The sequence below is a fragment of the Macaca mulatta genome, chromosome 1 (assembly GCF_049350105.2).
Source record: "Macaca mulatta isolate MMU2019108-1 chromosome 1, T2T-MMU8v2.0, whole genome shotgun sequence".
Taxonomy (NCBI): domain Eukaryota; kingdom Metazoa; phylum Chordata; class Mammalia; order Primates; family Cercopithecidae; genus Macaca; species Macaca mulatta.
In genome coordinates, this window is record NC_133406.1 from 129,818,633 (window position 1) to 129,843,623 (window position 24,991).

Here is a 24,991-nt window from a genome sequence, read left to right on the forward strand (position 1 = left end):
AAAAAATTAGCCAGGTGCAGTGGCACGCACCTGTGGTCCCAGCTACTTGGAAGTAGCTCCCTTGAGGTGGGAGGATCGCTTGAACCTGGGAGGTGAAGGTTGCAGTGAGCCAAGATCATACAACTGCACTCCACTCTGGGTGACAGAGTGAGACCCTGTCTCAAAAAAAAAAAAAAAGAATATCACTATCAATTCATATTGTAAATATCATTTCCTAATAGGGAAAAGCAGCAAGGTTTGGGGAAGAAAAAGTACCCATGAACCACCTAAAAAATTAAAATGAAAATAAAAACTTGTATTCTTACTAATAAACTGAAACACTGCCTGCCTAGCAGTTACTGTTCACTATTAGTCCTCAGCTCTTTCACAATACTGGGGGCAAAAAGCCAACCAACTCACCCCAGAAGTCACACTGTTCATAGCTTGAGATTATATAAATAGTATTTGTCCCTTTTAGGCAGAAGTCTCTATAGAATTTCACCCTTAATGTGGCTAACACTGAATTCTAATTCCTACAGGTTGATCTGTGTAGGAATTCTACAGTAAACAGGTTTTTGGGACTTGCCAGCTTCTTTGCTGGGATGGCTGTCCTTTCTGGACCACCTATAGCAGGTAACACCTTTCACCACATTCTGAACAAATTTCAATAGCAATAAAAGGAAACACTGATCCAGGATTAATGGTAAACATGTAATGACAGTATCAAGTTAAAAGAAACAGATTATTTCTGCTTTTCCTATATCTACTCACTCCATCACCAATGCAGGAAAATCTGAAGGCTCAGATTCTTGTATTCTCTTAAGATGTGCCTTAAGCAGATTCTTATATTCTTGGGAGTTGTAGGGCAGACCCTGGATCTATGTCTACTTGTCTGGGGGAGACAATCCAGAGTTTTTTCAGAGCCTCAAAGACCCATGATGCTTTAAAAAAAAAAAAAAAGAAAAGAAAAAGAATAAAAAAGGCTGGGAGCAATTGCTGACGTCTGTAATTCTAGTACTCTGGGAGGCCAAGGCGGGGGTTATCACTTGAGCTGAGGGGTTCGAGACTAGCCTGGGCAACAGAGAGACCTTGTCTCTATAAAAGAAAAAACGAAACAAACAAAAATCAATGTATGACTAGCATCCTGTATCTAAACATGAGTCACTTTTATAGAGCTTGAAAGGTATAGGCCTGACACTTTTATTCTTCTGATGTGCCATATGGATGTCCAGGATTGCTTGTTATCTGTTCTTTAAGTATCTTTCTTTGAAAAGAGGCCCTTCAAATTATGGGTACCAAGGATGGGAGGATACTTGCCCTAAAGGCCAGATCTCTATGGAGAGGCTATTGGGGGCCATTGAAAATTATTATATACAAGTACAGTAAACATTTGGGGAGTTCTCATATGTAAGTTAACTTTAAGATTTAAATTGTAGTTTTTTTTTTTTTTTTTTTTTTTTTTGAGACGGAGTCTCGCTCTGCCGCCCAGGCTGGAGTGCAGTGGCCAGATCTCGGCTCACTGCAAGCTCCACATCCCGGGTTCACGCCATTCTCCTGCCTCAGCCTCCCGAGTATCTGGGACTACAGGCGCCCGCCACCTCGCCCGGCTAGTTTTTTGTATTTTTTAGTAGAGACGGGGTTTCACCGTGTCAGCCAGGATGGTCTCGATCTCCTGACCTCATGATCCGCCCGTCTCGGCCTCCCAAAGTGCTGGGATTACAGGCTTGAGCCACCGCGCCCGGCCTAAATTGTAGTTTTACATTCACCTTTTACCTAACTGGACATTTTATGCTTGCTGAACATTTAATCTAATACTATTATAAACTTAAATACTCACACAGAAATATTTCTAGGGAACAGACCTAAACTTCAGTTTCTCACACACCACAGGTTCTCAATGTATTTCAATGTACAAATTACTATGACATTTCTAATCATCCACAAAAAGGAACTTAGCCTAAAACCTACTTTTGCTTCTCTTAGTCCTGAAGTAAGACAGAAGGGAGTTGATCTTGTCTCACTATCATTATTTAAAAATTAAGTTTCATAATGATGTTAAATTTATACCTCTTAAGACTCAGAAAGGGGCCAGGCACAGTGGCTTACGCCTGTAATCCCAGCACTTTGGGAGGTCGAAGTGGGTGGATCACCTGAGGTCAGGAGTTCGAGACCAGCCTGTCCATCATGGAGAAACCCCATCTCTACTAAAAATACAAAAATTAGCCAAACGTAGTGGCAGGCACCTATAATCCCAGCTAACTCTGGAGGCTGAGGCAGGAGAATTGCTTGAACCCGGGGGATGGGGTTGCCATGAGCCGACTTCACTTTGCACCACTTCACTCCAGCCTGGGCAACAGAGCGAGATTTCATCTCAAAAAAAAAAAGATTCAGAAAAAGTAAATATTAAAAGAAGGAGTATAAACTAAGGATAACAACAATTGTTACTGAGAGGGCCTGGCATAGTGGCTCACGCCTATAATCTCAGCACTTACGGAGGCCAAGGTGGGAGGATTGTGTGAGTCCAAGAGTTCCAGACCAGCCTGGACAAGATAGTGAGGCACCATCTCTACAAAAAAATTTTTAAAAATCAGCCAGATGTGGTGGTGCATACCTGTAGTCCCAGCTACACAGGAGGCTGAGGTAGGAGGATTGCTTGAGCCCAGGAATGAGGGCAGTGAGCCTTGATCATGCCACTGCACTCCAGCCTGGGTGACAGAGTGAGACCCTGTCTAAAAAAAAAAAAAAAAAAAAATTCGTACCGGGAACAAAAAACTATGCCACTATCTGAGGTTCAATTAAGGTATACTTATTCTAAAGAAAAAATTTATATAAATATGCAACCAACTCTCTTATTTGCATTTATGAACACACCCCTTCCCATGCTATCTAACACTTAGCCTACGTTTCACACCTGGAAAGCAGGCTAGAATTATAAAGTAAAGCCCAGAATTGTTATATAGGGACTAGTAAAAGGAGGCCAAATACCAGAAGTACCTTGCACAACTACTCTATGGCTAGTACCCAGGACAGTGAGATACAGAAAACAGAGCTCAAACACAGTTTGCTGATGCATTTTTTCAATCTTGATCCTTCTTCACTGGCTGTCCCAGTAGTATCTTGAAACTTTTCAAGCCTATTGGGCCAAAAGTACAAGGAAGTAACAAATACAAGGGCATAGAATATCTTACTCAAATGAAAAAGACAAGCGACAAAACTATAACACGTTTAATGTCCTATATGTCTTTGTATACTTCTTAAAATAAAGTGTTTAAATAGTTCAATACTCGAGAAGACAAGGCAAGTTTTCTGAAAACCATTACCTGAAAAGAAAAAGCTACAGGTATATATGTGAGTTCTGAAGTAAATTTGTTGGGTAATGATCTCATTGTTTTTATGAAAACAGACTACCACAGAGCAGATTAAAAAACAGAATATATCACTTTATTTTCAAACTTTTATTTCATACACACACACACCTATGTAATGTAAAATATGAGATATAAAATACTTCTGTCAATAAGACAAAAAAAAGTTAACAAGCTTTTGTTAGCCCAAATCCAGTATATCCTAGCACCATATGTAAGGATAAAAAACTCATATTTTTTTACCCATTAATTCAGAGAGTATTACTTAGGCAGCCATACATTCTGTAAGCTCTACAAAAAAGTCAAAGCAAGTTATAAGGTTATTGCTAAAGCTTACGTAGAAATTTTTAGTCCAGGACGTGCTCCTAGTATCTTAAACAAGATTCTAACTGCAATGCTGTGCCCTTAACCATCTGTTGAAGAAATAAATTACAGGAAAGCTTTGTTCCTCTAAGTCATTCCTCGGTGAAATGACAGAGGACGTTACAAAGGCCATTAGATTTGTTCCTAACTTCTGACTCCAGCAGCAACTACCAAAGAAACATTAGAAATGTTGATGTACAGATCAACTCAGTTCTTGCAGATGTAGGCAGAACTGAGTCTTTAACTGAATCAAAAGGTTTACTGGTGATGAAACATTAAATTATCAACCAAACTTAGAATCTTCAGAACTGTGTAAGATTCTCATTTTTTACTTACCTAAATCTGTTATTACCAAATCGCAAAAGTTGAAACTCCTATAAAAGAGTATAGGCATTTTAAATTAGGAATCTAACAAAAGTAAAACTTCTCATAATAATCTTCAGTCAAAACACTACTTAAAAATGGTAACATTTCAGCCATGCTCTTGTAGATCACACAGACAAAAAAGGTAACACATTACATGAACAATATTTCTGTCCTTCCTGTATGAAAATAAAAAAGAAAACAATATTAGTTCTATGCAACATATTTTAATAATTCAAGGAAAGCAAAATAGCACAAGAAATTCATAGACCCATATATACTATTCTTGTATTTTTTAAAATATAGAGAATATGGGCAAGAAAATTATACACCTCGATTTCTTACCTTTCTTTCATGATTTTAAGAAATAACGGTAGCAACAAAATTCTTTACTGAAACTGAGAGATTGAAAGGATGAAAGTTAAAACTTACCAGTCCCCACACCTCCTTTGTAAGACAACGCCCTGCCCACCCACTCTACCCCAAAGTCCCTTCTTATTCCTTTGCAATACTCAGTAACAATTTCATTTTAATTAAAAAATATGGCCTGCATTGGAGTAGATGAGTTTTAGGATTGTTCTAGGTTCCCTGACCCAGGGTGGTTAGTAGACCTAAGTGTAGACCAAATGTCACACAGCTCATCCAAACCCAACTGCTGCTTTTGGGGTTAGATGGCACCCAGAACTACACACTAGCACAAAGATGGAAGCCTTGGAAGGCTGTGGAAAAATGAGAAGTATTGATATTTTAAGCCTTATTTCTCACAGACTCCTGTTAACAAAAGTAAACCTGCAAAAAAGCAATATAAATACAAAAATAGTGCCTTGGGCAGAAAAGCAAGTATATCTAATCACATTCTCCAACATACAGGGCAGATGTAAGCTACTTACATGAAATTCCTACTTTTCCATTCAAGGCATTTGACATGAAAGCTCAAAATGCTCAAGGCTCAGTTTCATTTTAAAATAAAACCAAGGGACTATATTAGTTGCCTATAAAATAAAACTGAATGCAGTTCCCCACTTCTCCATATTCCCCCCTTTCCCAACTGACAAATGCATACACTATGCTAACATACATATATGATCATTTATTTAAATTAATCACAAATATCTTCTGAAAACCCTCTAAAACACTATAAGTAATTACTTGATTACCTGGTAATCAAGTAACTATCAAATAAATACTTGAAACTTAGCATTCATTCAATAACTGTCAACTAAATCACTAGCAGAGTACTCTGTTAAATGCTATGTGGGACACACAGAAGATAAAAGTTACTCACAGTCCTCACATGACTCACCAGGTCGTGACACAGTATTCACTCTGCCACATACACTGCCGGGACTTCATACTAAGAACAGCCTAGAACCTCTACAACTGTGAATTATTAGAATCTGCATTCTTCTACTTCATTAACTGAACACCTGATTAAGTCACTGTAGCCCATCACCTTATTTTCTTACCTTTAATTGAAGACATTCTGAGCTGTGGGATAATAAAATGACTTTAAAATATGTTGAAGTTTAAGTCAAGCAGGTATTTCACGCTTGTTTTTCCCCCCACCAAGCCCTAGAAAAATAATTTCTAACGCCAAATAGTTGTAAGTCAATTGTACTCCAGCATACGTTAAAGTCAACTAGCTCCTAAAGAAGTTTATGTCTCTATTATTTACCGATCTCATCAGAAATACCATGGAGTGAGACTGGTAATTTTGCACTAAGTCTATTTGTGTTTTACGGAAAAAGTTAAGTGCTAAAATATATATTCATCCATCTAAGCTTATATCTGTCCCCCTATCACAGAAAAGTCATCTCCTCATGAAATGATAGGTCATTTCCTATCTATCCCACCCTCAATTTCAGATATAGTATTAAACAAAAATTCCATCTGTTCCTCGCTCCACTATTACCAATCTTGACCTCTAGAGTTTTATCAGTCACCTTAGCCTATCAATTGAGAATTTCTCTATGGCCTAAAATTTTACTTGGAAAATACACTCTGGAGGTTGCGGGTGAGTGGGCAGAAAGTGAGAAGGCAGAGCAAAGCCCCGTCCTCTATACATTCTGTGGGGGAAAAAAAGGCTAAAAAAAGTAAATATTTTATGTATCTAGTGATTATTTTCCCCATAAACTACAAAGCCTTACAGATTTTTACTTTGATTCAGTTTTCCTAAGATTGATGAATACCTACAAAGCATCAAAAATAAATTCCAAATAGCTCTCTATTGTGGTTTAATAAGAGGAGGAGGAGTCCTTCCCTTATGTAATACACTTTGCAAGGCCAAAGAATCCAGCTTCCAAATCCTAACAGACACCACGATCCTTTTAATAAAACTTACAGCACACAGCCAATACTTGAAGCATTCCTAGTAAATCTTATTGCAAATTTCTACCAAGGAAACTTTACTGAGTTCCCATCTTAAAAGGCGCTGAAATTTAAATTTGCTAAGCCAAGTTTCCCAAGATTTTTCAGATCATGGCACATATAGAAAGTATTTGCGTAATACACCCAAAGTAAAAGAACAAGATTGCCAATAGCCAGCTGGTGGCTCCAGTGGACCCAGGGATGAGAGAAAAATTGTCTCTGCACACCTTGGAAATTTGCCACTATGCTACAACCCAACCACAGGAGCTCTGATTCAACTCTGACCAGTCACCTGCAGAATTTTCAACCACTTATTAGAACTAGCACCAAGAAACTTTGGAATTAAGGACCTTAAATTTTTTGTTTGTTTTTTGTTTTGAGATGGAGTCTCCCTCTGTCACCCAGGCTGGAGTGCAGTGGCATGATCTTGGCTCACTGCAACCTCCAGGTTCAAGTGATTCTCTAACCTCAGTCTCCCGAGTAGCTGGGACTACAGGTGTGTCCCACCATGCTCAGCTAATTTTTTCTATTTTTAGTAGAGATGAGATTTCACCATGTTGCCCAGGCTGGTCTCGAACTACTGAGCTCAAGCAATCTGCCCACCTCGGCCTCCCAAAGTGCTGGGATTACAGGTGTGAGCCACTGCACCTAGCCATGTTAAGTTTTAATAAGATGACCAATAGTAAACTTACACAGTAATCCTAATAAAAATGATTCATAACTTGGCTTAACAATCAAGTTCTGAGATGTCTGAAGGCATGAATACTTTTTAGACAGGATGCTAAATTCCTTTTGAAGCATGTATGACCTAACACATAAAATGATGTGGAATAGTTTTAAAGTATTAACACTTAAAAAATGAATTCAGAATCCTATATTAAATATCTAACTTCAATGATTATTCTTATTCCTTTTTTACTGACTGTAAAAAAAAGCTGGTTTGCGCAAGTGTTTAAGGAAGCTCAGCACAATCTTCCTATTTGTTTTAAATTATCACAAGAAATATTATTAGACATTTCTGCCTAAAACAAGTCCTATAGCCATAGATATAAGAAAAGAGTCTGGATTAATAACTTCAAATACAATAATTATTGTTAAATAATAATTTTACTGTGCATAAGAATCAACTGAGTGCCACCCAGGATGAAGTTCTGCTTGACAGAATCCAATGAATCTACATTATTAACATGCATCTCAGGTAAATCTGAAGCAGGTAGCCTGTAGACACTGAGGAAATGCTTACAGAGGTCTTCAGCTTAATAATTCTGCATCAGCTGCCAGTTTATTCCTCAGAGTGCTGGCTACAAACAGTAATACCAGGCATAGAGTGAACTTTCAGATACACGCACATTATCCTAGATTACCACTGGTATGTAATCTTGTCTTTTTCTGACATTCACAATGCTTATGCTATGACCACAAAGGAATCTAGTCTTTTCAGTGTCAACTTATGTGTGTGCTTCCATTTAAAATGGTGAGAATACAGTGGCTTCTGAACTATCAACAATAATTTCCTCGTGAGCGGATCACGAGGTCAGGAGATCGAGACCATCCTGGCTAACATGGTGAAACCCCCCCATCTCTACTAAAAATACAAAAAATTAGCCAGGCGTGGCGGCAGATGCCTGTGGTCCCAGCTACTCGGGAGGCTGAGGCAGGAGAATGGTTTGAATCCAGGAGGCGGAGCTGGGAGTGAGTGGAGATCGCGCCACTGCACTCTAGCCTGGGCGACAGAGCGAGACTCCTCTCAAAAAAAAAAAAAAAAAAAATTTTACTTAAAAGCATTAAACTGTTTAGGGTCAGAAGTGCATCTGAACAGATTTTTCATACTGTTACAAAAAAAAAAATACAGAAAAATAACAAAATCAGACACTCATTTTCTATCTATCTATCTATCTATCTATCTATCTATCTATCTATCTATCTATCTATCTATCTATCTATCTGTTTTAAATTTTTGAGACAGGCTCTCCCTTTGTTGCCCAGGCTGGAGGGTAGTGGCACAATCACAGCTCACTGCAGCCTTAACCTCCTAGGCTCAAGTGATTCTCCCAACTCAGCCTCCTGAGTAGCTGGGACTACAGACATGTGCCATGACACCTGACTTTTTTTTTCTTTAACTTTTTCTTTATTCTTTTCCAATACTTTTCTAAATTTAATTTTACTTTTTGATAGAATAGGGTCAAGGTCTGACTATGTTGCCCAGGCTGGTCTTGAACTCCTAAGCTCAAGTGATCCTTCTACCTAGGCCTCCCAAAGTGCTAAGATTATAGGCATGAGCCATCACGCCTAGCCAACACCCAGCTACTTTATTACTTCTTTTTTGTAGAGATAGGGTCTCACCACATTGCCCAGTCTGGCCATGAACTCTTGGGCTCAAGCGATCTGCCTGCCTTGGCTTTCCAAAGTGCTGGGATTACAGGCATAAGTCACTGTGCCTGGCCAATCCTTTTACTTTCAGCAGTAGAGAAAGGCTAGTTATTCCAACCAAATAAAGTAAATGTTCCAATACCAATGAAGCTCAAAATTTAACTTACCTAGTAGCCACTTAAATATAAGCTTGATTATAACAACTATACTTTCATAAAATAATCAGTCATATGTGTATTTCTGCATCCTACATTTTACCTCCTATTTGCTAGTATAAATACCATCCTAAAACTAAATACTTGACTGTATACTATTATCCTATTGAATGGCAATTGGATCTTAATTTAGAATTTAAAAAATACAAATATCTCAATGATCAAATATGCTGAGAAACAGATTTACAACAATTATTTCATCTAGGTTTTATTTCACGTAATTTTGCATGGAAATACATAGAAATAATTCTAAAACATGCTAAACAATTCCCTGCCCTGGTAAGAAAACATATTAAATATAGTCATGAGTTACTTAACAGGGATACATTCTGAGAAATGTGTTGTTAGATATTTTGTTGTCAGATGAACAGTATCCTTACCTACACACACCTAGGCTATCTGGTAGAGCCTATTGCTCCTAGGCCACAAATCTATACAGCATGTTACCGTGCTGAGTACTGTAGGCAACTGTATCTAAACATTGAAAGATACTTGTGTATCTAAACAAAGTACTCATGTATCTAAACATAGAAGGATACAGTAAAAATGCATATCATAACCTCATGAGGTTTGTCCTGTTATGTGCCACATGACTATATTTTAATACTTAATGTTTCAGAAACAGCATTCTAAGAGTGAGTGAAATCCCAGCACTTTAGAAGGCTGAGGCAGGCAGATCACCTGAGATCAGGAGTTTGAGACCAACCTGGCCAGCATGGCAAAACCCCATCTCTACTAAAAATACAAACAAATTAGCCAGGTGTGGTGGTGGGCACCTATAATCCCAGCAACTCAGGAGGCTGAGGCAAGAGAATCACTTGTACCTAGGAGTCGGAGGTTGTAGCGAACTGAGATTGCACAACTGCACTCCAGACTGGGTGACAGAGCAAGGCTCCATCTCAAAAAACAAAAAAAAAGTGAGTGTGTGTGTGAGAGAGAGAAAGAGTGTGTGTGTGTGTGTGTGTGTGTACGCGCAGGCGCGCATATGTGTTTGTGTATAAAATGAAAGGCTTGGTCGGCAAGATGGCTCACACCTGTAATCCCAGCACTTTGGGAGGCCAAGGCACGAGGATGACTTGAGGCCTGGAATTTGAGACTAGCGTGGGTAACTTAAACCCAGTCTCTGTAAGAAATTAAAAAAAAAAAAAAAAAGAAAAAGAAAAGAAATAAAGAAAAGGCTTATAAACAGTTTTCCTCTTCAATCCATTTTTACTATTTTTAGCTGTGCCTACCTGACATGTTAGTAGCACTGTTGGCCTTTTCATCCAAGAATTCCTAGTCTTTCCCCAGGGTGTTACTTCTGAGACCACTATTTTATAATTCACAGGTTTTATATATACACATATACATACACAGACACATATACTTTAATATATTTGCTGTGTTGGCAGGACTAAGGCAAGAATGACAAGGGACTGGGAGGGTAAGGACTGCTACCTTCCATACTCCCTCCTTTCTAGAAATGTCTACAAGAGTTCAGAGACTAGTCACCTATTTCTTAGAGATCTATTGGTCAATAACAATCAACATAACACAAAGACTTGTCCTAGTTGTTTTCACTCTAGTAACTCCAAGAAACATTTAATAGAGGTCACTAATCAAACAGGAGTCAGTAAGTAAAAAGCAACTCAAAGTTAGTTGAACTTAAAGAGGCTATAAAACATTCTATTCACTTACTGTTTACGTTAATAACAGGAAACACAGAGCTATAAAACAAAAATAAATTAAGTCAATTTTTTCTGGTCTGCTTGTCTCATCTCCTTTGTCCGTAAGAGAATAAAGAGGAGATGAGACAAGCAGACCAGAAGAAAAAGGTGGGGGAGGGTATACTCTATATATCCAGTGAGGCATCATGATCTAAGACAGAAGGGAAAAATCAAAGACACAATGTAAGCTCCATGAGGGCAGATATTTTCATCTATTTTGTTCAGGGATATATCCCTGGAACCCAGACCTGTGCTGCCATACAGCACTGAAATTTCTTGAATAAGTGATCAGATATAATATACATAATATACACTTTAGAAAAGAACTTCTCAAAGTGAGGTCAACAGATCCCTAGAGATCCCTGACACCCTTTAGGAAGTCCAGGAGGTCAAAATTATTGTCATGGTAATACTAAGGACATTATTTGCCTTTTTCAGTGTCGACTTTTGCAATGATGTGCCTTAGCATAAATATTCTTTGCTATCACCTACTCAGTTAAAAAAAAAAAAAAAAAAAAAGGGTTTTGCTTAGGTTTTGGTATGTGCCATTAGCCAAAAGACTTTGAGGACCCCTCCAACTTATGCTTTTAAAAAGCATTTAGGACCAGGCGCAGTGGCTCATGCTTATAGTCCCAGCAGTTTGGGAGGCCAAGATGGGCAGATCACTGGAGGTCAGGAGTTCGAGACCACCCTGGCCAACATCGCGAAACTCCATTTCTACTAAAAACACAAAAATTAGCCGGGCATGGTGGCAGGCGCCTGTAATCCCAGCTACTTGGGAGGCTGAGGCAGGAGAATCTCTTGAACCCAGGAGGTGGAGGTTGCAGTAAGCAGAGATTGTGCCAATACACCACTCCAACCTGGGTGACAAAGCTAGGCTCTGTCTCAAAAAAAAAAAAAAAAAAAAGCATTTAGATTTCAGGGTGGAACTAGTCATTGTTTAACCCACATGATCAAGCAGTCAGTTTCTTCTCACATATTCTCATAGCCCCCTGCACCTTCCCTTCATAGCACTTATCACATATTATTTATGTGGCTGGTACCTATCTCCCCACTGAAGTTCTGTGAGGGCAGGGACCGTATCTGTTTTGGCTCACTACTATGTCCTCAACACCTAGCAATATTAACAGGAACATAGTAAGTATTCAAGTGTTTGTTTAGTAAAGGAAAAAAGAAAACTGATATTATCACTTCTCTTTTTCTTTGGAAAATAGTAATTTATGATTATTTTCTTCATAATAGTGGTCTTCTAATAAAATTCATGGTAAAATAAAATGGTATGTGTCCCTAATTTTCTCCAACTTCCACTGTAAGATTGGAGATGGGGTAAGTCCCTAAGTCAGGGGAGCTCATTCAGCTTCATCAGTGAAAAATAGGACAGCTAAGAAGCTTCACTAAGTTAGAATGGGTCACAATACAGGAGGCTCCTTGCTTTGAGGAGCTATTCATGGCTGAGAACTACTAATGGCAAAATTTCCTTCCCTAACAGAAATCATTCCTTCCTTCCAGGCTGGTTATATGATTATACCCAGACATACAATGGCTCTTTCTACTTCTCTGGCATATGCTATCTCCTCTCTTCAGTTTCCTTTTTTTTTGTACCATTGGCCGAAAGACGGAAAAACAGTCTGACCTGAAAGAAAGAAGACTGCAATCAAGTGAGAGCTTAACGAAAGAAAACCTAAACTAGTATGTCACTGGAAACAAAAGCTTGAAAGAAACGCATCTATATTTGTAACATGAGAAGGTAAACAAGAATTTTTTTTTTTTTTTGAGACGGCGTCTCACTCTGTCACCCAAGCTGGAGTGCAGTGGCGGAATCTCGGCTCACTGCAACCTCCCCCTCGCAGATTCAAGCGATTCTGCCTCAGCCTCCCAAGTAGCTGGGACTACAGGCACATACCATCACACCCAGCTAATTTTTTGTATTTTTAGTAGAGACAGGGTTTCACCATGTTAGCCAGGATGGTCTCCATCTCCTGACCTCCTGATCCGCCCGCCTTGACCTCCGAAGTGCTGGGATTACAGGAATGAGTCACGGGGCGCTGCCAACCAGATAAGTTTTTAAGGTTCCTTCTTGCTTTAGCATTCTGAGAAATGTCTAATTGGTAGCAAGACAAGAGTAATAGCAGCCTGTATTGTTAGTATTTAATCAAATAGTCTGAAATTTTAATCAGGTATCTTATATATTAAATAGAAATCGGAATGTACCATAATAAATCCAAACTCTCAATTACGCCATGGTAATTCAGTCACTAAAATATGTAAAGATAGAACATTTTTTCTTAATTTACAGAAGTGCGAAAAATAACCTTTGATTGATCAGAACCCTAGAATCTGAATATTAAAACCTCACTTAGTGACTGGAATGGTATATACTCCCTCCAAAAGTTTATCTTTGTTTATTGATTAAAGGTAATCCTTACTTTCTTTGTATTACTTAGGTTCTTAATTAAAGGTAATCCTTACTTTCTTTGTATTACTTAGGTTCTTAAATTTCTATGATAAGTATGTATTGCTAAATAATAAACAGTATATAAAAATTGCTTTAAAAACTTCATTTCAAGATCATTTGAACAGCAATTTTGCCCATCAAAGTGTCATTTTCCACTACATCTAATTAACAAAATATTCACACTAAATATTGAAACATCTCTTTACAAGATTTACATGAAAGCTGAATAGGTGGTTTTAATGGGAAATAGGTTTAAATTAAAAGATGTTTCTTGTATATGGAATAATTATGTTAATAATGTCACTTAGACTAAGCGATTGCATGTGAATAGAGAGCCTTCATTATTTGAGTAAGCTTTTTTTTCCCTCCTCTTCCTCCTCCTGAGTGATCTTTAAGAGGAAAAAACCAGCTAGAGTTCCCTGCATCTGCAACACCAACCACCCTTAGCATCTCCTTCAGAATGCTTTTTTTTTTTGAGACAGGGTCTCACTCTGTCGCCCAGGCTGGAGTGCAGTGGTGTGATCTCGGCTCACTGCAAACTCCACCTCCAGGGTTCAAGCTATTCTCCTGCCTCAGCCTCCCAAGTAGCTGGGATCACAGGCATTGGCCACCATGCTCGGCTAATTTTTGTTATTTTTAATAGAGACAGGGTTTCACCATCTTGGCCATACTGGTCTCAAACTCCTAACCTCAAGTGATCCACGCGTCTCGGCCTCCCGAAGTGGCAAGGTTACAGGCGTGAGCTACCACACCTGGCCCAGAATGCTTCTTAAACTATTACCATTATCGTTATTCTATTCTTTCATTCCTCTCTGCTTTAAAATGTCTATTGATTCCTTACAGAGAAAAACTCTAGAAGACTGGTTTTAGCTCCATACCCTGTCACTGCCTATGTATGCCTTCTCTACTAGGCACCATTTCACTTTTCACTATCTGACTCACTCAAAGGCTACCTCCTTTGGAAAAATCTTCCCCAGCAGTCATTCTCATCTGGAATCCTATCTAACTTTTAACAGATTACTACATGAACTCACATGTCAATCCTTTCCATTAGTCTGCAAGATCAACAAGATGAATGAGGTTTCATTCATCTTTGTACTCTCCAAGGCCTAGCATAAGCTTTGGGACCAAATTAATCTGGGTTCAAATCTCAGTTATGTTAAAAAAAAAAAAACAAACAGTAGTTGATCCTATTTAAATATGGTTTTTATGGCTTTCTAAAGCAAAAGAAAAAAGAAAACTGGTTTTCTGACTTAAAAAAATGTCATTTTTACATTTAGATATGGATGTCTAATACTTTTACATTTTACATGTAAGAAAATATGAAAAAAATACCACCCCCTTACACATACAAACAGCAAAAATAGTTAACTAATAATAAATATCAGCTCTGCCACTTGTTACCATATGCCCTCATGAAAGTTAGTTTTAAAATTAACTTCTCTGAGACCCAATTTCCTCCTCTGTAAAATGAAAATACCACCAACCTACCTCACAGACGTACTGTGAGGACTAAACCCATGAAAATATACTTGTGCCGGGCATGGCTGATCACACCTTTAATCCTAGCACTTTAAGAGCCAAGGCAGGTGGATCACTTGAGGTCAGGAGTTCAAGACCAGCCTAACCAACATGGTGAAATTCTGTCTCTACTAAAAATACAAAAGTTAGCTGGGTGCAGTGGCGCACGCCTATAGTCCCAGCTACTTAGGAGGCTGAGGCAGGGGAATTGCTTGAACCCGGGAGGCGGAGGTGGCAGTGAGATCATGCCATTGCACTCCAGCTTGGGCAACAGAGTGAGACTCCGTCTCAAAAAAAAAAAAAAAAAAAAAAGAAGAAAATATAGTTGTATCAGGCAAAATGCCCTTCATATATAGTAACTGCTAATGTCCATTCTGCTTTCATGTCAAAACAAAAGATAAAAGAAATCAATGATTTTATGAACCACTTTCATTAATTCCTCCTTCTCTTTAGAGTAGCAATTATTTTTAAAAGGGACTTCAACTACCTAGAGCAACCTGATCCTTCCTCCCATCTAATCAAGCTGTACATTTTAAGTAGGACCAACTAAAGAACTCCAAATTGAATTCTTAGGTTTTATGAATCTCATGCAACAGAGAAGTTCTTTATCCTACTCAACGGTAATAGGCCCTCTAAACCTGGGTGGTGTGAATTAAGAAAGCCTGAATCCCAAGACTACAGAAAGCTAACGACTTCTGTAACTAATGCGTTCATCATATTAGCAATTAACTTATGATGTTCCTGTTCATTTATTGCATTGTTGTCATTTTTGTGGACAATATTTTAAGATGCCATATAAAACACTTCTAGGAATCCATAATGCAGGAATATCATCCCAGCTATATACAGAGTTTCAAGAAAAGCATAATAGTCGCTGATTTTTTCTCCCCCCCGAAGAGATTCCATAAGACAAAGAGGAAACAAATATTACACAACTTATATATGAATAAGTGCGCTTGGGGTGGTAGAGTAGTGAATAACTTTACTTCAACATCTAATAACATACCAGTCACTGAGGTAGACACGTATCTTTTTTTAAAAAAAATTTTCTTTCAAAAAATTTTTATTTGAGACCAGGTCTTGCTCTGTTACCCAGGTTGGCGTGCAGTGGTACAATCACAGCTCACTGCAGCCTCTACTTCCTGGGCTCCAGTGATCCTCCCACCTCAGCCTCCCAAGTAGCTGGGACCTCAGGCGTGCACCATACCTGGCAAAGTTTTGTTATTTTTGGTAGAGATGGGGTTTTGCTATGTTGCCCAGGCTGGTCTAGAACTCCTAGACTCAAGTGAATCTCCCGCCTCAGCCTCCCAAAGTGCAGGGATTACAGGTGTGAGCCACTGCACCCAGCCGACAAATACCCTATTTAGTCTTCATGATAACCTTCAGAATCCGATAGAGATACTATACTATGATGCCTATTCTACAAATGAAGAAACTGAAGGTCAAAGAAATTATTATTTTTTAAAATAATTCAGTTTTATTTATTTTGAGATGGAGTTTCACTCTTGTCACCCAGACTAGAGTGCAATGACATGATCTGTGCTCACTGCAACTTCCACCTCCCGGGTTCAAGCAATTTTCATGCCTCAGCCTCCCCAGTAGCTGGGATTACAGACACCCACTACCAGGCCCAGCTAATTTTTGTACTTTTAGTAGAGATGTGGTTTCGCCATGTTGGCCAGACTGGTCTTGAACTCCTGACCTCAGGCTGATTTGCCCATCTGGGCCTCTCCAAATGCTGGGATTACAGGCATGAGCCACTGTGCCCAGCCTGAAGGTCAAAGAAATTAAATACCCAGTAAGTAGTGGAGTAATAATCCAAACACAATCTAACACAAAACCCTACTCTTTCCCCTTTACATTACTCTGGCTTCTTGGCAGTATCAACAGATTATGAAGCTAATTCAATTGAAAGCAGTTACAACAAAAATCTAACTCAAATTGGCCTAAAATTTTAATGTCTGTATTGAAACAAAAAGGAGAATGCAGGCCAGGTGGCTCACATCTGTAATCCTGGCACTTTGGGAGGCTGAGGTGGGAGGATCACTTGAGTGATCAGGAGTTTAAGACCAGCTTGGGCAACACAGTGAGCCCCATCTCTACAAAAAAAATTGTTAAAAATTAGCTGGACATGGTGGCACATGCCTGTAGTCCAGGCTACTCAGGTGGCTGAGGCAGGAGGATCACTCGAGCCCAGGTGGTGGAAGCTGCAGTGAGCTATGATCACGCCACTAAACTCCAGCCTGGGCAACAGAGCGAGACCTTGTCTTAAAAAAAAATAGAGAATGCAAAGATGCAAAGTACCTAAGAACCACCCCCCATCCTCCACCTCCGTCAAAATTAAAACCACAAAATACATCTGCTACAATGCAATAATAATGTAGTTGTTAAGATAATTAACTTTCTTAGGTCTCCCAATACTCAGTGAACCTGATTAAAGAGAAAATAATGCCTACGTACAGGGCCACCTGTAATTCCTTAATATGTGATTATTAATAGTTGGAGTGTTTACAAATTGTAAGCCTTAAAATACACATACATATCTAGTAGAGCTATGGTAATCTGAACATAAAAGATCAGTATACTTCAGTATACTTTCTTCTCTGCTACTTCTTGGGTTATGTTTAAAACTGTTAGGATATTTCCATCATTATAAAAGAAGGAGTTTTCCATACATGTCATTGTAAAATACTATTTCTGACACTAAAACTCTACCTTATGGTACTGTTAACCATTTGGAGTTATTTCCCATCTATTACCTCATTATCATCACGTTAATTCTGTAACATAGTATGGATAATTATTATTATTATTTCTATTTTATATATAAGGAACAAAAGCAATTAAGAACAAGTTATTTGCCTAAAGCTAGCCCTCAACAAAGCCAATTTTAAAACCTAATTACTGGTGCTGATTAATTAGCTCATGGCCCCTGGCTTTTCTTCTTTAATGATTCTCTAGGAGTTTAACTTTATTAAAAGCAATAATTATACTTAAATGTACTGAAATGATACTTTTGTGATTTTTTCAAATAATTAAGGTATATGTGTGATGTCCTATTTGCAAAATATGTTTATTTAGTAAATACATTTGTCTAACTGTAAAATCAGCTTTTTCCATGTAAGGAAAAAAATCATACACTATTATTTTAATTGTTTTTAAGAGAGACATAGTGTAAAACTTGGACGGTGGTTTCTCTGAAGACCTCACATAAAACCAAAGCCCAATACTTTTTATTGAGACAGGGTTTCACTCATGTTGCCTGGGCTCTGGTGCAGTGGTGCAATATCGGCTCAGTGTAACCTCTGTCTCCCAGGCTCAAGCAACTCTCCTGCCCCAGCCTCCCTCAGCCTCCGGCGTAGCTGGGACTACAGGTGCACACCACCACACCCAGCTAATTTTTGTATTTTTATTAGAGATGGAGTTTTGCCACATTGCCCAGGTTGGTCTTAAACTCCTGAGTTCAGGTGATCCCCGATTCAGGTTCCCAAAGTGCTGGGCTTACAGGCATGAGCCATCACACCCGGCCCAAAGCCCAATACTTTTTAAAAGCCTTGAGTGTTTCTCAAGCCAGAACCACCTTGTATGAGGCTTTATATCTACATATTTGCCTCATGTGGCTACTCATTTGTCACAAATATCTACTCAATTGTCTCACATTTGTCATCTATGGTCTCAACATATACACAAACAAAAAATAACTAAAGTGCTTGAAAGCAACTTATAAAATCCATTTAAAATTCTCCATGTTTTATTTCTGTGAGAATTAAATTGGCATGACTTAGGATCACTGAGACAAATAAGTCATTTCATGAAAAAAGTACCTGGGGCAGGGCATGGTGGCTCACGCCTGAAATCCAGGCACTTTGGGAGGCCGAGGCGGGTGGATCACTTGAGGTCAGGAGTTTGAAACCAGCCTGGCCAACATGATGAAGCCCTGTCTCTACTAAAAATACAAAAATTAGCCAGGCATGGTGGTGGGCACCCATAATCCCAGCTACTCAGGAGGCTAGACAGGAGAATCGCTTGAACCTGGGAGGTGGAGGTTGCAGTGAGCCAAGATGGCACCACTGCACTCCAGCCTGGGAGACAGAGCGAGACTCCAACCCCCAAAAAATAAACAAATAAAAATAAAAATAAAGAACCTAATCCCTAATACATTCCGCCAGAAGCTAGTATACTGTGAAATCTCCTTCCATTCAAAATGATACTCAATAACAACTTAGTGAGGCCTTTTTAGGGATACAGAGAATGAACTAGGATTAGGGTGACTGTCTGGGTCTAGACAGAAACAAAGGAGTTCTTGAGACATAGGACTTTCAATTTTAAAGCCAGGATGAGTTGGCTACTCCTTATTAAGTAGTGGGGACTACGTCTGGATACTTGATAGCACACAACGAAAGACTAAAGTATTTTCTTTTTTTTTTTTTTTTGAGACAGAATCTCGCTCTGTCGCCCAGGCTGGAGTGCAGTGGCCGGATCTCAGCTCACTGCAAGCGCCGCCTCCCGGGTTAACGCCATTCTCCTGCCTCAGCCTCCCGAGTAGCTGGGACTACAGGCGCCCGCCGCCTCGCCCGGCTAGTTTTTTGTAGTTTTTAGTAGAGACGGAGTTTCACCGGGTTAGCCAGGATGGTCTCGATCTCCTGACCTCATGATCCGCCCGTCTCGGCCTCCCAAAGTGCTGGGATTACAGGCTTGAGCCACCGCGCCCGGCCAAGACTAAAGTATTTTCTAGCCACCTTCCAAACAAAAAAAAAAATCCACAAATTCATTTCTATTTTTACCTCGTGCAAGCACTAATGAGCAAAACAGAAATCAACAAAGGAGGCATACAACACTTTTAATGAGAATTCATCAGAGTAGATTAAATTAAAATTTAAAAAAGAGAATTCACTTTAAGGCATTATTTGTCTTGTGAAAGAAATTTTTAAAAATGAGTTTACTTTTCCTATTGACAAGCTTCCAGGTTTTACTTTCTAAACTATTTTTAAAGTGACAAATTGAGCAGAAGTAATGGCAAGGTGTTCCACCCTTTGACTTGTGTGAACCAATCTTACGTCTTTTATCAGGAAAAAAAGAAGTCCATCCCTTAAAGGCAGTATGCCAGGACCAAGGAAGTAAGTGAGACAACTTTTTTTTTTTTTTTTTTTTTTTTTTTTGAGACAGAGTCTCGCTCTGTCGCCCAGGCTGGAGTGCAGTGGCTGGATCTCAGCTCACTGCAAGCTCCGTCTCCTGGGTTTACGCCATTCTCCTGCCTCAGCCTCCTGAGTAGCCAGGACTACAGGTGCCCGCCACCTCGCCCGGCTAGTTTTTTTTGTATTTTTTAGTAGAGACGAGGTTTCACGATGTTAGCCAGGATGGTCTTGATCTCCTGACCTCGTGATCCGTCCGTCTTGGCCTCCCAAAGTGCTGGGATTACAGGCTTGAGCCACCGCGCCCGGCCAAGTGAGACAACTTTTAAAGAGCAACAGCAAATACTGCCTTCCTTCCACTATCTCAAAACTAGTCACGGTTCAATATAAGTTATTTATATATGGCAACCTGTAAATCAAAGGAATGTGCTTATCATACCTAATTCAACAATTTCAAGCCTAAATACTCCAGCTATACAGCAGTCCTCTGAAGCCATAGCAATAAGATGACTCACCAACTGGCAGGTGTCTTAGGTTCTACAAATAATGGGTGTCTGCCTGGATGAAAACAAATGTATGTGCACCAACAGACGAACTCATCCTGCTTGGCTAAGAGAGTAGAGAGACTAAAAAAACTGATCAGTAGTATAGTACTTTATAATGGAAAGAAGAATGAGACTTCGCTACAACAAAATTTATAATTCATGCAGACTTTCAAAATGTCCTTCCAATTTTCATTTACCAGAAAAGTACAACAGAATAAGATCTAAGATAATAAAAACCAATTTTATGACCCCCAAATTAAAAATAGCTGAAAGTGAGAATTATGACATTGAGTTCACTGCTTCAAGAAATGTGAAGTCAGTCACAAGAAAAATAAATCCATATTTAAACCCTCCTATTACATTTAGTGACTTGATGTCAGTTGCCACTTAAGTGAAAATCAGTAGTACATATTTGAGTTCTAGTTCGAGGATGTATATTCTTATGTGAAAACTGACACCATGTCACAGTTAATAAGATACGGGTTTATAAATATGGAATTAAAAGAAACTTACCCTTTCCCTTTGTGCAGCTCTGACTTCCAACCCAGTTTCTATAGAAACAGGAGGACAAGTGCCAGTGCCAGAAGTCTGCCAATTAGAACTCATCTTTGAGTTGCTGAATAATAAAGTCAGATCCCAAAGTCGACTATAGGTTTTTGTCAGTAGTTCCTAAAAAGAAACCCAGGAGGAAAAAAGATGTTTAACCAATTACTGTACTTAGAAATGCTGCCTTTAAAATTGGCTTTAAAAAAAAATTGAGGAGGGAGATCCAATACCCCATGTTAAAAAAAATTTTTATTAGGGCTTCAGACTTTACTAAAATTAAGGAGCAGTAAACAGAAGAGAGGGTGTCTCTGAAGGTCCAAAACACTTTTAAACCACTACATTAAATGAAAAAAGCACTCATACATTATAAATATAAAGTAGTTTCAATCACTAAACCTTAAAGTGCAGATGAATCCATTCCTTTTGTGGAATGAACTTTCAGTAAGGTTACAGCACTGCAAAGAGTAAACTTCACAAATGCAATTTGTCAGGAGAAATGATGACATAGGTTAAGTCTCCACTAAAAACCTCTCATTTCTAGGATAAATCTATAAATTACAAATGAATCTTTGAAAAGTTTTCTAGAGACGTTGGCGTTGTTGTGCTTGATGAAAAAAAATCCCTCTAAGTCACATATACCAATTTAGAAATTTTACAATTGTGGGATTTAAGAAATAATCTGACTGCAATTTTTCAATTGATATCCACATGGTTGCTTGGTGAATGTATTTGAGATTCTTTTATCATAAAAATTTAAACATTATTTTTATCTCTTCATGTGCCTCTAGGTATGAAAAACGTACACATTAAAAGTATCAGGCCAGGTGCAGTGGCTCATGCTTGTAATCCTAGCACTTTGGAAGGCCGAGGCAGGAGGTCAGGAGTTCAAGACCAGCCTGGCCAACACGGCGAAACCCCATCTCTACTAAAAATACAAAAATTATCCAGGCGTGGTGGCTCGCGCTTGTAGTCCCAGCTACTTGGGAGGCTGAGGCAGGATAATCACCTGAACCTGGGAGGCGAAGGTTGCAGTGAGCCCAGTGAGCCAAGATTATGCCACTGCACTGCAGCCTGAACGACAGTGCAAGACTGTGTCTCAAAAATAAAAAAAAAAGTCATTCCTGGCCGTGCACGGTGACTCATGCTTGTATTTCTAGCACTTTGGGAGGCTGAGGCAGGTGGACTGCTTGAGTCGAGGAGTTCAAGACCGGCCTGGGTGACATAGTGAAACTCTGTCTCTGATAAAAATACAAAAATTACCCAGTGTGGCACACACCTATAGTCGTGCTTCCCAGATACTTGGGAAGTTGAGACAGGAGGATCACTTAAGCCCTGAAGGTGGAGGTTGCAGTGAGCTGAGATTGTACCACTGCATTCCAGTCTGGGTGACAAGAGTGAGACACCGTCTCAAAAAAAAAATAAAAATATCATTCCTGAACCTAATTTGATACACTGCAATTTAGAGTACTATCTCAACACTCATACTGAACCATTCCTTTTAATACATATGAATCTTAATACATTATTTGTCTCTGAGCATTCATACTGAACCATTCCTTTTAATACATATGAATCTTAATACTACATTATTTGTCACTGTGTACTTTAATAGGTATTTGATTCTTGTTATGTAAGGAAAATTGATTTATGAAGTTAGTATATTACACTTAAGAAACAAAGGCAATTGGGAACCATTCCTCAATTCTGCCCATTTCTATCCCCTCACAGAAAGCTCTAAACCTACCACTACCAAATTTCCTAAATCCTGGGGCACCTATTAGCAGAGTGTCTCCAATATTCACACCTGTACTTGTAAAAAAGTAACATTTTCTATCTCATAATGAAGAGAGGTGACAAGGATAGAACTGGAAGGCAAGAAAAGAGAAAAGCATCACAAAGTAATCAAGAACCAACCAACTAGGATAGGCAAAATAGTAACCCTTTTCCCTGTCTTAGTGACAGAGACCTCTGGTAATTTTCTGGTCACCTGAGGCTCACTACATAAGAACTCTTTTGTTCTACTTTTCTTGTTGAAAGTATTTTTTAAAATGCTTTACAGTAAATGACATTGACTAATGCACAAATCTGAGAATCCAATGCACATGGAAGAAGATTCTAATTATCAATTTTTATCACACAGAACATTTATATCTACATCTAAAGTACTGCTTCTCAAACTTTAATATATGTACAAATCACCTGGGGATCTTGTTCCATTCAGTGGGTTTGGGGTAAGGCCCTGCAATTCTGCATTTCTAATAAGCTTCCAGCTGAGACTAATGCTGTTGGTCTGAGCACCATACTTTCAATAACAGATTCTAGAAGACTGGGCAATATACATACTGTACTGAACCCAAATTACATTCTCAAAGTTTTGTGTTTTGATTTTCAAACAATCCTTAAAAGGCTGATTGTGTGCGTTTGTAGGTATAAAATTTGTCTCTAGAGCAGTGGTTCTCAGCCCTGACTGCACATTACAATCACCTGGGAGCACTTAAAACAAAATGAAAACAAACCTGGGCCTTTGCGGAAACCCACTCAATCTAGATCAATTTATATGAATCCCTGAGAGGGGGCCCCAGTCATCGGTATTAAAGTTCCTCAGTGATTCCATTGTACAGCCAGAGTTGAACCTCTGCCATAGAATGCAGAAAAATTCCAATTAAGGGGTCTAGTTTACGGAAGTGTTTCTGTACATAAAGAATATACACAAATGGCATATATATTAAGATACTTATAGGCTGGGCGCGGTGGCTCATGCCTGTAATCCCAGCACTTTGGGAGGCCAAGGCGGGCAGATCACGAGGTCAGGAGTTCAAGATTAGCCTGGTGAACATCGTGAAACCCCGTCACTACTAAAAATACAAAAAAGTAGCCGGTCATGGTGGCAGACACCTGTAATCGCAGCTACTCCAGAGGCTGAGGCAGAATTGCCTGAACCCAGGAGGCAGAGGTTGTAGTGAGCCAAGATCACGCCATTGCACTCCAGCCGGGGCAACAGGCGAGACTCCATCCCAAAAAAAAAAAAGAAGAAAGATACTTATCTTGGGAGCTACATAAATCTTGTGATACTCAATTTTTTTTTTTTTTTTAAGATATACGATCTTGCACTACTGGACTCAAGCAATCCTCCCGCCTCAGCCTCCCAAAGTGCTGGAATTACAGGTGCAAGACTCAGTGCCCAGCCTGATAGGCAATGTTTTTTTTTTTTTTTTTCAGACAGAGTATCACACTGTCACCCAGGCTGGAGAGCAATGGCGTGATCTCAGCTCACTGCAACCTCCACCTCCCGGGTTCAAGCAATTCTCCTGCTTCAGCCTCCTGAGTAGCTGGGATTACAGGCAGTGCCACCATGCCCAGCTAATTTTTTGTATTTTTAGTAGTGACACGTTTTACTACATTGGCCAAGCTGGTCTCAAACTCCTGACATCATGATCCAACCACCTTGGCCTCCCACAGTGCTGGGATTACAGGCGTGAGCCACCGCACCTGGCCTGATAGTCAATTTCTATATGCTAAAATGCAAATCAATTTTATGAAACATTAATATTCCCAATAGGTCTTAAACTGTGTAATCAAAAATATACATGTATACAGCAACCCAAAGTGTTAATTCTGCCTGTAATAATAATTATATTGCAGACACTGGTATAATAACTTATGCTTACGCATGAAAATTTTTCATTAAGTCCTTTTCCTAGATAAAAAGGAATCTGCTGGTTACCTGAGAAAGGTCAGATAAATTCAGCACTTAAAAACTATATACACACATGTATCTTATTTGCATAGGATAACAGCCATTTCACAAAAAGACCCTCTAATTTATTTTTTAGCAAGGGTGTTTGGTTAAATATCACTAGAAAAACTGCAAGTTATGAAATATAGAAAGCATGGTCAGTGTGTTATATCAGTCTATATATGACTACAGTGGAAACTGTTATGACAGTTTATTGAAAGCAGAAAATACAAAGCGGCATGTTCAGAAAATGAGGCATCTTCAGAAGGAAGACTGCTTTGAAAGTTCAGGATGGTCAACAATTATGAGCCCTAAAAAGAAATAAAAC

The 24,991-nt window shown here is 39.0% G+C and overlaps 1 protein-coding gene and 1 long non-coding RNA gene across 7 annotated transcripts in view; one reads left to right on the plus strand and one right to left on the minus strand.

Annotated features, from left to right (window-relative positions):
• Positions 1-22,055, plus strand: part of SLC16A4 (solute carrier family 16 member 4) — a 37,312-nt gene extending 15,257 nt beyond the window's left edge. For 3 of the 6 annotated variants that reach the window (XM_028836339.2, XM_077956102.1, XM_077956149.1), the window contains 2 exons: positions 519-612; positions 21,716-22,055. In XM_028836339.2, coding sequence (XP_028692172.2) covers positions 519-612; positions 21,716-21,897 — 276 coding nt within the window. In that variant the 3' untranslated portion in view covers positions 21,898-22,055. Of the gene's footprint in view, positions 1-518; positions 613-12,237; positions 13,284-21,715 lie in introns of those variants that run through there. The other 3 variants (XM_015146907.3, XM_015146912.3, NM_001265727.1) reach the window with 2 other exon arrangements.
• Positions 3,023-4,177, minus strand: LOC144332105 (uncharacterized). Its single transcript, XR_013399872.1, has 2 exons — positions 4,044-4,177; positions 3,023-3,112 (listed from the first exon to the last, which is right to left on the minus strand). It is a non-coding gene; the product is annotated as an uncharacterized LOC144332105 (long non-coding RNA).
• Positions 22,056-24,991: the final 2,936 nt, after the last annotated feature.